The 14,157-nt window shown below is 32.4% G+C and overlaps 1 protein-coding gene across 7 annotated transcripts in view; it reads right to left on the bottom strand.

Annotated features, from left to right (window-relative positions):
- The window catches only part of SENP6 (SUMO specific peptidase 6), a 124,672-nt gene that overhangs the window by 42,998 nt on the left and 67,517 nt on the right, over positions 1-14,157 (bottom strand). For 4 of the 7 annotated variants that reach the window (XM_059400945.1, XM_059400946.1, XM_059400947.1 and 1 more), the window contains 3 exons: positions 13,963-14,108; positions 8,453-8,840; positions 2,822-3,057 (listed from right to left, as the gene is read on the bottom strand). In XM_059400945.1, the coding sequence (XP_059256928.1) occupies positions 2,822-3,057; positions 8,453-8,840; positions 13,963-14,108 (770 nt within the window). The remainder of the gene's footprint in view (positions 1-2,821; positions 3,058-8,452; positions 8,841-13,962; positions 14,109-14,157) is intronic. The other 3 variants (XM_059400948.1, XM_059400949.1, XM_059400951.1) reach the window with 2 other exon arrangements.

Here is a 14,157-nt window from a genome sequence, read left to right as displayed (position 1 = left end):
AATCAAACTGCCTAGGTTCAAATCATAGCTATACCATCTTTTAATTATCTGACTTTTAAAACAATAGTAACTCCTTAAGGTTTGATTTCCTAAACTGTAAAATATTAAGAGCCTCTATTCAAATGAGGTAATGCATTCAAGCAGCTTAGCACAGTTCTTCATGCACAGTAAAATGTTAGATAAAAAGCTGGCTAGTAATAGTGGTAGTGCGGGGTTATAATGTTTGGATTAAATCAGCAATTTTTTTGGTAAGATTTTATTTATTTATTTGAGAGACAGGTAAGAGCAAAAGAGACCACAAGTGGAGCGGGGGTGTGGGAGCAAGGGCAGAGGGAGAAGGAAAAGCAGACTCCCCGCTGAGCAGGAAGCCTGATGCAGGGGGGCTGAGAAGGCAGCCCCTTAAGTGAATAAGCCATCCATGCATCCCTAAATCAGCAATTCTTAGAAAACAGGTATTTAGGGGAATGGTTATTTACAAAAGGATTCTTCTTTATATATTTGAAAATGTTAAGTACTTGATCTGTTATGTTCTAGTCACTTCCACATGCAAAATAATCATAATAAATTATTTTGAGTGTATAATTTAATGGTACTGAAATTATGATAAAAATTTTATTATCATAAGACTAAAACATGGTCTTAATAGAAAGCAAGAAAAAAAATCTCCTGCATAGAGATAGACATTATTCTCCCACTGTCCCCCTAGAGACATTCTATGATGTATGACATAAAACACGTATTAAAACAAAACACACACACACACACACACACACACACACACACACACACACTACTGCAAACTGCTTTTTCAGGCTTATTAACAGATTAATCATGAATATTTTCCCAAATTATTAATAGAAACCTACTGAGGTTTAAAAGCTTTTTTCTTTAGTTTCAGAATTATTTCTCCAAATGAAATGTTATTTAGGTAAATAATAAACACATAATTTAAGAGCTGCTCCAGTTGAGAGTGGTCCATATCCTCCAAGAAGCCTCTAAAAGAGCATTCAAGATCCCTTATCGTTCAGTGTGCCAGTCTGAAAGCTGTTCACCCACACATTCCATCATATGGAAATCTATTATTTATTTAATTGAACCCCCCTAAGACTGGACATGTGAGTTCTCTCTGACCTTTCCCCATGACACACTATTCTCCAAGCATTTTTGCAGCTGAATCATGGTATATGTACGTATTGCCAAATTGCCTTCCAACATAGCTGTACCAATTTACACACTCAACTTTTCCATTTCTCAAACACTAACTAAAATGAACAGTATTATATACTTAAAAATTATCAACAATCTGACAGTTAACAAAACATATTTTAATTTCATTTTCAATACTTCATCATCTATCAAATTCAGTTTTGGTGTTTTGGTAAACTGTTCTGTACTTTCCATTCAATAAAATATATTCATCTCTTCATTTACTATTTTTGCTTGGCTAAAATGCTTGAAAAAGCATTCCCAAAATTATATTAAAAACAACAATTCATATTCTTCTATCATCATTATATCATTATAGATACTTTGTTTTCATTTGTTTTCCATCTTTTTTTTTTCCTTAAATATTTTATTTATTTGACAGAGATCACAAGTAGGCAGAGCAACAGGCAGAGAGAGGGAGAAGCAGACTCTCTGCTGAGCAGAGAGCCCGATGTGGGGCTTGATCCCAGGACCCTGGGATCATGACCTGAGCCGAAGGCAGAGGCTTTAACCCACTGATCCAACCAGGTGCCCCTCATTTGTTTTCCATCTTAACAACCAAATGTATGTTTCCATATTTTTATACTGGTAACAATTCCAGATATATGTATATACATATGTAATTTCTTTTAACATAAAAGTATTTTTTTAAAAAAGTTCTTTTTATAAAAATAAGAAAATATGCATATATTTCTGTAACTTGGTATTCCTACCCACCAATACCACATAGAAATCCTAAAAGTCATTTATACAGCTCTAATTCTTAGCCAATGGCTGCATAACACTCTACAGTACAGACAGACCACAATTTCTTCAGCCATTTCCATATTAATAAACAAGATTGTGTTTGCATTTGTTTGCCAATGCCAATAACGTTTACATATACAGTCTTAGATATTCCCTCTCTGTAGTGAGAAGTTTCTTTTGAGATTGAGTTTAGGGAATGAATATTTTGGTCATTCATTACACACTCAAAAATTTTAAATAGATGTTCTTATCATTGCGTTCCCAAAAGACTGTAACAACTTTCTTTTCCACCTGCAAAACAGAAAAGCACCCTTTCCCTTGGAGTCTAGCCAGCAGTCCATATTAATCAATTTTGTATTAATTTTGAAACTATTAAGTTCATTTGAATTTTCTTCCCCTTTTGTCTTTTTCTATCTTTAGATTACAAATTATAAACATTCCTTTCTAGATCCATTAACTGAAATAATTTCTTATCTTTTGCCACCTAAGTATTTTGAAATTTTTATGTATTAAAATGTAAAATAAAACACAGCAAAACAGTATCATAGTATAATATATCCAAGTTAAAAATGACTTCTCCCTGGTCCACTAGATTATACAAATATACCTTTTCATACTTATATTTCACTATAAAGTTGGTATTGTTTCTTCTTGTTGAATTTTTCACATTTTAAGCTTTTAACTTAAATTGATTTTTGTATGTTTTAATATTCTTTTAAATAATCTTCCAATCAATTATTTTAAGCCCCACTTAAGGAATAATTTATCTTTTTTTCCTAATGACATTGTTAAATTTCCCTCTAAAAAAGTATTTACATTCCAAAGGGGGGACTTAATCTGAATAAATGTCAATAAATGTGAAAAGTACCTGGTCTTTCATTCTTGCTTTTCTTGGCAATGTAACTGTATTTAACTCTGAATCTGCTGGAATGCTTCTTATTTCATGCTCTACTCTACAGATATTTTCATTTAGTGCTGCTTCTACTTTTCCAGTGGATGGTGCTGGGGAAGAACATGCTGAATCAGCAGGTTGAGGAGATATGCTTTCTCTTCTGTTAGTCCTGTCATTGTCATCATCATCATCATCATCACTGGACAAAATTACTATAAAGAAAATGTTAAATACTTCAGGTATTTCATTTCTGTCAGTTAAATATGTAAATATTTATACCAAAGCGGGAAAGATATCAAATTTGCTTTGGATCTCTTCCAGATCTCTTCCAGAACTGAGATTAATAAAAACAAATGAAGATACAATCCATTCTATCTGATGAAAAATTAAATTTGGAGACAATTAAAAATGAAGACAGCATAAGAAACTGGCTTTTTAAAATTGAATATATAAACATGTAATTATTCTGTAGTCCATTACCATCACCCACACAGGAAATATACACAAGTTACAGCAAAATTTAAATGTTTATCATAGATCTATTTCAGAGTTCTAGAAAGTCTCAAGAATGAAGATAATATGCATATAAATTGTTTAAAAGATGGCATGCATTTAAATGTATTTGAAACTCCATGTGACTAAATAATTTTATTTCACACAGGAAATCACTAAAATCATAATTGGTCCTTGGGACAATGTGGACCTGTGTGCACTGCTCAGTAAATTCTGTGGAGTAAATGAATGTGGGCATGAGAAGATATTAAGAAGGGAATTTGCTCGTAGACTCTCTACTCATTATTGGTCTTATCAAACCCATTTTTATATTACTCCCAAGAGCCACCCACAATGCACTTGAGTCAAACCCTAACTCCTTATTACGGTTTATAAATGGACATAATCTGGCCATTACCTACTTCAATTATTCTACACTATGCCATTTCCCCCTCTTTCTGCTCCAGGCACACCATCCACTTACATTCTGTTCCTCAAACTTCACAACATCTTTTTGTCTGGACTGTAATTCTCCTAATACTTTGCATTTTTGTCATCAAATAGCTTTTTGATTGACTACCCAACTTAAAGTAAGCGCATAGGTACTTGGCATATTCACAACAAATGATATACATTTTCTTTTGTTTTTTTTTTTGTTGTTGTTGTTGATGTTTATTTGCTCTCTCTCCACTACATATAAACTTGAGAGAGCAGAATCACTGCCTTGTTTACTGCTATATTTCCTGAGTCTAAAAACCACCTGGAGAAGAAAAAGAATTCAAAAATCATATACTGAAGAACACATAACTCGTAGAAGCAATTTTCTTTTTTAGAATCCCACATGTAAATGTTTAGTTAATATTTTTTGAATAATACACATGCCCCAGAACACCATAATCCCAGCATCACTCCATTTGTCTTTTTTATTTTGCTGCCTAGTCTCAGAAGCAAATGATAAACTGGATCTTTTCAGAACTATTAACAAAAAACCTAACAAGCCAGATTACTAGGTCTAAGCAGATTTATACATATTTGAAAGTCAGGGTTTTTTAATTTACTATTTAGCTCAGTTTCTATTCTCTGTAAAATTAGGGTCAAATATGGCACCTATTTCAAAGAATTGTCACAAGAACAAATGATTTAATACATAAAAGGTTTTAGCACAGTGCCTGACATATGTAAGCAAAAGCTTACATGTTTAAAAAAGCTTACAAGTTCATGAACTGCATCATTTATTTACAAAAAAAATACAGAAACATACATATGAAAGGGGAAGCAAACTCTTCTATTGATATATATATTTTTTATGGTGCTTCAGAGACACTAAAAACCTCTATATCCACTATAAAAAAAAATCCATTTAAAGGCCCAATGCTTTAGCAGATAGAATTATACTACATAGTTCTTGTTTTAATAACTTAAAATAAATGAGGATTGTGCTCAATGACACCATACTTGCAAAGCAAACAGAAAGTGTGCAAAGACACCATATACTTAAAAATCTTGTTCTCATAGCTGATTTCATTCTATATATAGAATACATTCTATGTGATACATAAGATTCTGCATCAGCATCTATGATGGACAAGTTGTGTCCCCTCAAAATTCATACGTTAAAGCTCTAACCCCCCTGTTACTGTATTTGGAGATATAGCTGGTAAGAAGGTAATAAATGTTAAATGAGGTCATAAAAGTGTAGCCTTAATCTAATAGGACTGGTGTACTTATAGTAAGAAGAAATGCAGAATTTCTCCATGCAAGCATAGAAGAAAGGCCATGTAAAGACACTGTGAGGAGGTGGCTGTCTACAAAGTGATGGCACCTTAATCTTGGACTTCCAGCTTCCAGAAACGTGAGAAAATAAATATCTGTTGTTTAAGCTACTCAGTCTACAGTATTCTGTAATGGCAAACCAAGCACATTAATTAATACAAGATCTTTGTGCTTATACTCCATCTTGTTCCTATAGATCCTTCTTACTTCATTCTTACCACACCCTTCTCCTTACTTCATTCGGGGGCTCTTCAAAAGTTACTTTATCAAAGATGTCTATTTTACCACCTATCTAGCACCCTTTACCTTTACCACCAAAATAGCACCCTTCCTCATCTTGACACCTAACAATTATCACTCTCTATTCCTTGGACCTTGCTTCACTTTTCTACACTGAACTTATCAGCACTGCTTGAGACACTGTATATTTTATTTATTTGACCACCCAGGACCTAATATTAGTTTCATTACAATAAACTACTTTAATAGGAATATAAATTTAATGATTAAGTAGATAAGGAAAGAAGACTTTAAAACCAGAAAAACTTGTTTTATTAAAATCTAACCTCCAACAGTCCTTAAGTATATAATATCAAGAAGTTAATCTCCTTAAGCCTAGGCTGCCTCATTTATAAAATGGGATATATTCATGCCTACCTCACATGATTATAAAAACCAAAATTGGTTAGTGAATATACCTTTATCAGAAAGTAAGGTATATAGTATTCAATAAAAGTTATTTTTTATTGTTAATACAAAATGTTCTTAAAACATTTTTTCTCTATGTTTTAATGGGAAATACTTAGTCTTCATTTTTTTCCCCTTTTTTGAGGAGGGGAGGGAAAATTTATGCTTTATGGTTTTAATTCATGACTGATATGGTCCTAGGTTAAGATTTAAATAGTAAACCACTTGAGGACCTCAAAACCACATAAATTTAGTTTTTTTCTTATCACCTTAGCCTTATTTACTTCCAGTTCTCTCATCCTAGAAATCTCCTCTGGATGGTAAGTTTCTTATACAACATTTGGCTCAGTAATAGTACCCAGTGACTACCTAGTGAGAGCTTTCTTCATATCTAATCATTAAAATGTAAAAACCTCATCATTAGAAAAGATTCAAATGACATTAACAATATTTAATATTGTACTGGTATAACATTAAAATGCATCATAAAATATTCATCAAATACCAACACCAACATAACCGAATGTTGGTTGGACACTCATCACAGAGTAATCATTTCTTAAATGGAGTTCTCTTCTTTTTCCCCTTAAGATTTATTTATTTATCTGAGAGTGAGCGAGCACAAGTGGAAGGGCAGGGGGAGACAGAGAAAATCTCAAGCAGACTCTGAGCGTGGAGCCTGATGTCAGGTTCAAGTTCATGACCTTGACTGAGATCATGACCTGAATCAAAACCAAGACTTGGAAACTTGATCAACTAAACAACCCAGGAACCTCTGAGTTCTTTTTGAAAAATAAGCTAATATACTGGTATGAGCTAAGGTTTTTACACTGAATCAAATTAAAATAGAGCTTGACATATTTCCCAGGTTAATTTTATCCCCTTTTATTTAACCGTTTTTAAAGTAATGATTTGGAATCTAAGCAACCTCCAAAGGTAACCAAGGGAGAGCTTTTCTTCTTTTGGGAGACCAAAGGGGACACCATTATGAGCTAATTAATTTTAATATATTTGACATATTTCCAATTTTCATTTTATTTTCAAATTTCATATTTGACAGACAGTAGTCACGATACCTTTTGTGACCTAAATAGTCCCATTATTGGTCAGTAGGAGCCCTTTCTTCTTAGCTCCTGTGTCCTTTTCACATGTCCACAGTCGTTTTTGACTGTTTCCAATGCTTCCTGATGTGAGAAGATGATCTAGATCTATTAAACAGACTCCTGCTCTGGACTTGGAGTCAGCCATTTCTCTGGAGGTTCTAGTTTTTTTTTAGTGAGAAATGGTATTCAAAAACACAAATATGGGAACTAGGATTGTTCAATTATATTTAAGAGAATACATTATAATAATCTCACACTATTATCTCCAATTTGAATTTAAAATTATATAATTTTTACTTCTCTGATTTTACTTTTCAATTCTTTAAAACTGAAAATCTTAGTTTCATATATATAATACAATTGCTTATTTGCTTTATCAATATATGTGTTTAAAAGTAACATACCAGTATTATTACTAACAATATTACTAAGTACATTTAGGATTTCTTTGCAGTTCTACTTAACCTTAAAATGTATCACATTAGGAATGTATAGCCACAGTATTAATTTAAATTCATTCGAAATAATTCTGTGTGTTCAAGCCACCAACTAGATATATAAATAGGTTCATTAGTTTCATCTTGGTTTTGATTTTTCTTAAACTTCCAATTTAATTTTGTTTTATAATCATATAAAACATTTAAAACATATAAATCATATAAAACATGGCTCCAAAGTAAAATCTACAAAAAAAAGAGTTTGTTTGGAAATATCTAACATCTATCCCTAATTCCTACATTGTTTACTCCCTTTTAACCAACTACTTTTTAAAATTAGTTCTCACCAACTACTTTTTAACATATCTTTCCATTAAAAAAAATCCTTATATTCATTCTCTTGCCCTTCACAAACAAAGGGCAGCACATACTCACTCTGATCTGTATCTTGCTTTTATTCATGTTATTAAAGATCTTAGAAATCACTCTACAGAATATTAAGTGAGATCTTTCTCTCCTTTACAGCTCTGTATGCTATAGTTTATACAACTACTTTCTGATGCCAGACTTTGGCTATTTATTACAAACAGGACTGCATTTCATATGCACATATATATATATACCTTTGTCTAAAGGCAGGAAAAAGATTTAGGGGAAGAGTAAAGGTAAGAGTAAAAGGGAACTAATTTTCACTGAGTCCTTTCCATGTATCAAATATTTTATTTACTGGGCTATGCTAGGCAGTTTAAATTTTATTTACTTCCTCAAAAACACTGTCAGGCAGAAAATAATCCATTTACAAATCAGAGAGATTAAATTAACCAAACCAAAGTTAGAAAGTTGGGCATAATTTGGCATTTGATCTATGATTAATTGGGGCCAAGGTCTGTGCTTTTCTTTTTTTAACTATTTAAGATGGACAGGATGAGAACAAAGTCAGTTATTTTCCAACTACATGGACAGTTTTAATCATCTACCCAAAAAACATGTTACTAACTGACACAAGAGATACCTATTAAAACTACGCTTCTCAAATATGCTCATGCTCACATTAAAAATATATGTAAAAAATACTGGATTGATATAAGTATGACTAAAGGGAGTAAAATACTTACTTGGATCATTTAGGTCTGACAGGCTTGTTTTCCTTTCTTTCAGGTTTGTGATTTTGGCTACTTTTGCCCTAGATAAAATGACTTTCCCATTAGTCTGTAAATAATTCTGTCTACTATCATCACAATTCACAATAATATCAACTGGAATCTTTCCCACACTGTTGCCATAAAACTTCTTGGATGATAATGCTGTGTTTTGTGACTTCTGTCCTCCAGAATTCTGATGAATTGATGTTCTTAATAATGGTCCAGAAGATTCACTCAAAGTTATAGCTTGTCTGCAATTTCTTTGCAAATCCTTAGGAAAAAGAATACCACAACTTTGGCATTTGGTCTGATTTTCCTTTTCTTTTCCACATTTTGGACAATATCCACACTGTTTAGAAACCTTAAGTTCCAAAAGAATAAAAAAAAAAAAAAAAAGACTTTGGCATTTTATTTCAACATCATGGAATAAAAAGTAAGATCTCAAAATTAAGTCTCTTACTCCCCATCATTATCACCAAGGCTACCACAAAATGCTAAATATGAAATACATCATGTTACTTGGGATTTAGCATCAGGATGCTGGAAGGAATTTTTGGGACCATCTAGTCCAACAGTCTTCACAATGGGCCATGCATACTTCTTAATGGCTACATAAGGATTTTCTATGTTATACAAAGCATAAATAATCTTAAATATCTAAATCCTCAATTTCCACATATCATTCCAAAATCTGACTTGACTATGCCTCTGACGGAAAATTATCTCCTGCCAGAACTGTTCTCATAGTTTTAAAAAAAGCCCAACTTCCATTTGAAATACTAAAATGGCATACTGCTCTGGAGTATAAAAACCACGAAACCAAACAAAAGGACAATTTTAAATGTTGGATAAAATCAGTTCTAAATACTGTTTAACAAAAACTTTTACAAGACAACTGATTTTTTAAGACAGTGCTTCAAAAATATTTTAAGGATGGCCTAAATCTAGGTTACAATTGTGAGATTATTAAAAATATTTTTGATGGTAGAGCTTCCTGTGATTTGGGGCATATAATTTAGGAGTTCAAGGATTCTTTTCAGACTCATGTACTTATTTACATGAAAAAGGTACTTTAGCACTAAGACTATAAGGAAAAACACGAAGAGATGTTGAATCTTGTCTGAATATGCAACATAATCTTTATTCAAGGACATAGGAATTGAGAAAAACAGTCACTGTCTCTAATTAAGACATTTCTAATAATTTTACTTTTTATGTCAAATAGGTACTTATCAAACTATAACATAGTTTTAATCAAAGTCTACTATTAATAATCAAAATAACTCAATCAAAAAGAAATTTTTTTAAACACTTCAAGCCTTATATCATAGGAAATAAGTGGATAAATACTTCTAGCAGTGAGATGATAGAGACTGTAATTATTAAGTGCTATAGTATTTGGATGCTACCAGATCCATATACGAAGTGAGTTAACTACTCTATTTTAAAATGTTACTCCTTTCATTGTGTCAACTATTACACCCAATGTAACCATTTATACTTGAAACAAAAAATGCTGAATGTCAACTTAAAAATACATAAGAGAATACACAGTTGTTTAATAAAGTCTTTTAGGTGACAGAAATCATCAAGCAGTTGCAGCATTGACCTTAAATGGTAGTTATATATGATCACTTGTGTAAACATAAATTTCAAAATTCATTGAGCTAAATGCTTAAGTTCTACACATTTTATTCTATGTAAATTTTTAACTAAAAAATATGTAGAAAAAAGTCTAAAACCCAGCATACTATCTTATCTCCTTGTTTTAAAGATGGGAAAACTGACAAAAATTATTTACCTTGTCCTACATGACCCACAACAAAGCCGTTCTATTATATCATGCTACCTATTCAAGAATCTACCCCAGATAACAACAAAGAATGAAACCAAGCTTCAACCAAGGCAAAGTTGAACTTAGTAGAACATCAGCTCACTATCTTAGCAAAGGTGAATTAAAAAAAAAAAAAGAAAAAGAAAAAGAAAACATTCTTTCTCTGCCAGTACATAGCAGAATTCAGTTATACTACTGGTAGAGTCTAGGTCTAAGGAATTTATTTTTCTCATAGGACTTCTGATAGGCCCCGTGTATTTAGGACACATAGTTAGCAGGCAAAGTATGCAAACAACCGGTTAGGCACAAATATGGGACAGATTATCTAACTCCGAAATTTTAGCCCATCATCATAAGGCAAAAAATTAATAGTACAGTTAAACCTTAAACAACACAGGTTTGAACTGCACAGGTCTACTTACATGATGATTTTTTTTTAATAAATACAGTGCAGTACTATAAACGCATTTTCTCCTTCTTATGATTTTAACATGTTCTTTTCTCTAAGTTACTTTATAGTAAGAATACAGTATATAATATAACATGCAAAATATGTGTTAGTTGCTTTTGTTGGTGATAAGGCTTCCAGTCAACAGTAGATTATTAATAAAGTTTTGGGGGAGTTGAAAGTTGTATGAATATTTTTAACTGTTCAGGGGATCAGTACTTCTAACTCCTGTGTTGCTGAAGGGTCAACTGTATATTAATGAAATAATGCAATTATTCACTGATGAACTGCAAATGGTTGGCCATGTTCCACTGCACCTAAAAGGCAAACTCATAAATAAAGGAGTAGCCTCCATTTACATACCACCCTGCACTAAAACACCTAATTTTCTAAGAAAAAATCTAAACTCTATTATTTTCATAATGAAAATGATCAAGTTGGGTATTGACGGACTCCTATTATTCACTGTCTGTGAAAAGGACATTAATAGGATAGATTAATAGGACATATTTCTAAGAACAGACCTCATGAAAAGGTAATAATTCCAAATATTTCCTTTTATAAAATTGATATTAAATAGAAAAAGCACATACTATTAAGGTTTCTGATATTAAAATACATAATGAAATACACTGTGAGCTACTATCATATGCCTTCCATCAGCTAAGAAACACATACCTTGGAACTACTTTCAACAATTAAAAACAAAATGCAGGTTAACTGAATCAGATATATGTTAAATTTTCCATGATAAAAACTAGAGTTTCAGAATTTTATCAATGTAGTGATCTCAAAACCAGAATCTCAATACTGCACAATTACCTTTAGTGAAGTGTGTATAAAGTTGTATTTTTCCATAACAATTTCATGTTAGATATAATTTCTTTTGGAACATAAAGACTAATTAAAGACTCATTTTCCCCCTGTTGGTAGGTAGACTTTTACAAACTAAAGTAAACCCAAATCACTAATACATATTATCTGCTAGGCTTTATACATAAATAATAACCAATTACACTTAGTAAGAATGAGCCTGTCTCTATTGAAAACCACTGAGACATCATTTTTAGCAGAGTCTTAATATGCAAAATCTCATCAAATATCAAAGACTGTGTTTCCTTAAGCAGCACAAAGCGTAGCATTTCATAGACTACATGTGGAGAAAAATACCCCACTAATCTTGTCTAAGAATTAAAAATTACATAGAGGGTGGCTAGAATCAATTCTTTATGTTCACTAAGAACAGAATAAGCACAACTGGCATGCAAGTGAAAAGTAAAAGGAAGATTTATTTTGGATGTTAAAAATATTCTGAGGTTTTCTGCTTGCATCCCTAGGGAAGGATGGTGTGTCTTGGGGAAAAGCTTTTGTCTTTTCTCTCTCTTCTTCACCTGAATCAAGCAGTGGGCAAGATAGTGCGGAAATGCCAGTACAGCCTAAGCCTAGCTTAGGCTGGTATGTCAGGAAAATAATCCAATAAAAAGCAACTAAAATCAATAAGTAAATACACTAGACATGATGGAAGTCAGGTTTCTCAGTCAGAGAAGGAAGTTACAAACATGAAAAGTGGTAAAGACTAAGATAAACACTGTGATTTTAGACTAGAATAGGAATTATCAGTATGAATTCATGAATTTTATTTTATTATTTTGGCAGGGAGGGCTCCCCCCCAACTCAATCTCAAGGCAGCTCCAGATAAATTCATGGATTTTAACATGTACTAAATACTAACATATAAACACACATATACTTACTAGTTCTGTCCACTGAGAGGGCCTATAAACCTGATACCAAGTAGCAATGAGCATAACCTAATAGGAACAATGGGTCCTTGGAGAAATGAATGACTATAAAACTGAGACAAAGAAAATACAAAGAAGTCTAGACCATCTGGTTACATCAAAAATTAAGGGCAGTACTCAAAGAATGATGTGGATGTGTCAAAAAGAAAAAGGAGACAGCTTAAATAACTTCCCAGGGGACAAGACTGTAACAATTTAAGCATCAAAATAATAACAGAGACAGAACGTAACTTTTTTGAGTAAGAATCCATGTTGTGTCAACTACACTTCAATTAAAAAAAAAAGGAATCTATACATCTGTGCTGATATAAAGGAATACATTAAGTAAAGATAAAATAAGAAAACCCTCTACCTTATAGTAGCTCATCCTTAATTCATGAGCTACTGGTAGAATGCCTTACCTTACACTAATTCACCTTATTAATAAATAAGAAATACCCACTAATTAACTTTACAGTGGACAAATCTAGGAAAGTACATCTTAATATAAAAGTTATAATGTGGAAAATCAACATTGTATGCATTCTGATATGATGTAATGGTAAGATTACAGAATCAATTCAGAGAATTCCTGAAAAATGGATGAAGAAATCATGAAGAAACATACTTTCCATAATATCAAGGTGATGAAAGACATGGAAAGACTAAGGAATTATTCCAGATTAAGGAAGACTAAAGATCATACAATTAAATATAACACAATCCTGAACCGGATCCTGTTGTGAAAAAGGAAATTAATTAGGTGAAATTTGAATGGGGTTTGTGGATAAGACAGTAATTTTGGATCTATGTTAACTTAAAAATTTTGACAGTTGCACTATGATTAGGTAAGAAAATGCCTCCTCTCTACCCCCTGCCTTTTTTAAGGAAACATGCACTAAAGCATTAAGTGTTAAATGGGCATCATGTCTGTTACTTATACTCAAATGGAGCAGAAACATACACACACACACACACACACCCCGCACCATACCACACCACACCACACCACACCACACCACACCACACCACACCACAGAGGTAAGGGGGAAGGAAGGCAGGGAAAGCAATATATCAGATGTGGAAAACTGGAGAATCTAATAGAAGAGTATATGGACAGTCTTTTTGTTATTTCTTCAATTTTTTGTAAATTTTAAATTATTTCCAAATATTTCTGGTTGAGAGCTATTATTTGAAGTATGTTGCAGGAAGGCAATGATCAATTGTTTTCAGAAGACAAGTATTCTACATTTTGGATAGTGAAAAAAAATGACATAACGAAGGCAGAAAAGTTTGCTTAAATAACTTTTCTAGGTCTTCTCTAGTCCTTTTAAGAAAAGATCACCTATAATTTAGTAAGTACTAAAAGTAATATTGATAAAAATATCAACTGATTAACAAGAGTAATTTCTCCACCCACCTCTAAATCAGTTAAACATTTTTTTGAAGCAGGAGACAGAGCAGGTGGAGACTGATATGTGCTACTGGGACGTTTCTGTGGTACCTTCCTTTTAATTTCAGACTCCAGGTGTGATTCAGACTCTTCAGCTTTCTTCATTACACGATCTAAAGGAAGGAGGAAAAAACAAAAGTACTGAAATCAAATTTAATAAAT

This window comes from Mustela nigripes, chromosome 5 (assembly GCF_022355385.1).
Source record: "Mustela nigripes isolate SB6536 chromosome 5, MUSNIG.SB6536, whole genome shotgun sequence".
Classification (NCBI taxonomy): Eukaryota; Metazoa; Chordata; class Mammalia; order Carnivora; family Mustelidae; genus Mustela; species Mustela nigripes.
The sequence above is the reverse complement of the archived record's forward strand: the minus strand, read 5'-3'. Positions and strand labels throughout refer to the sequence as shown.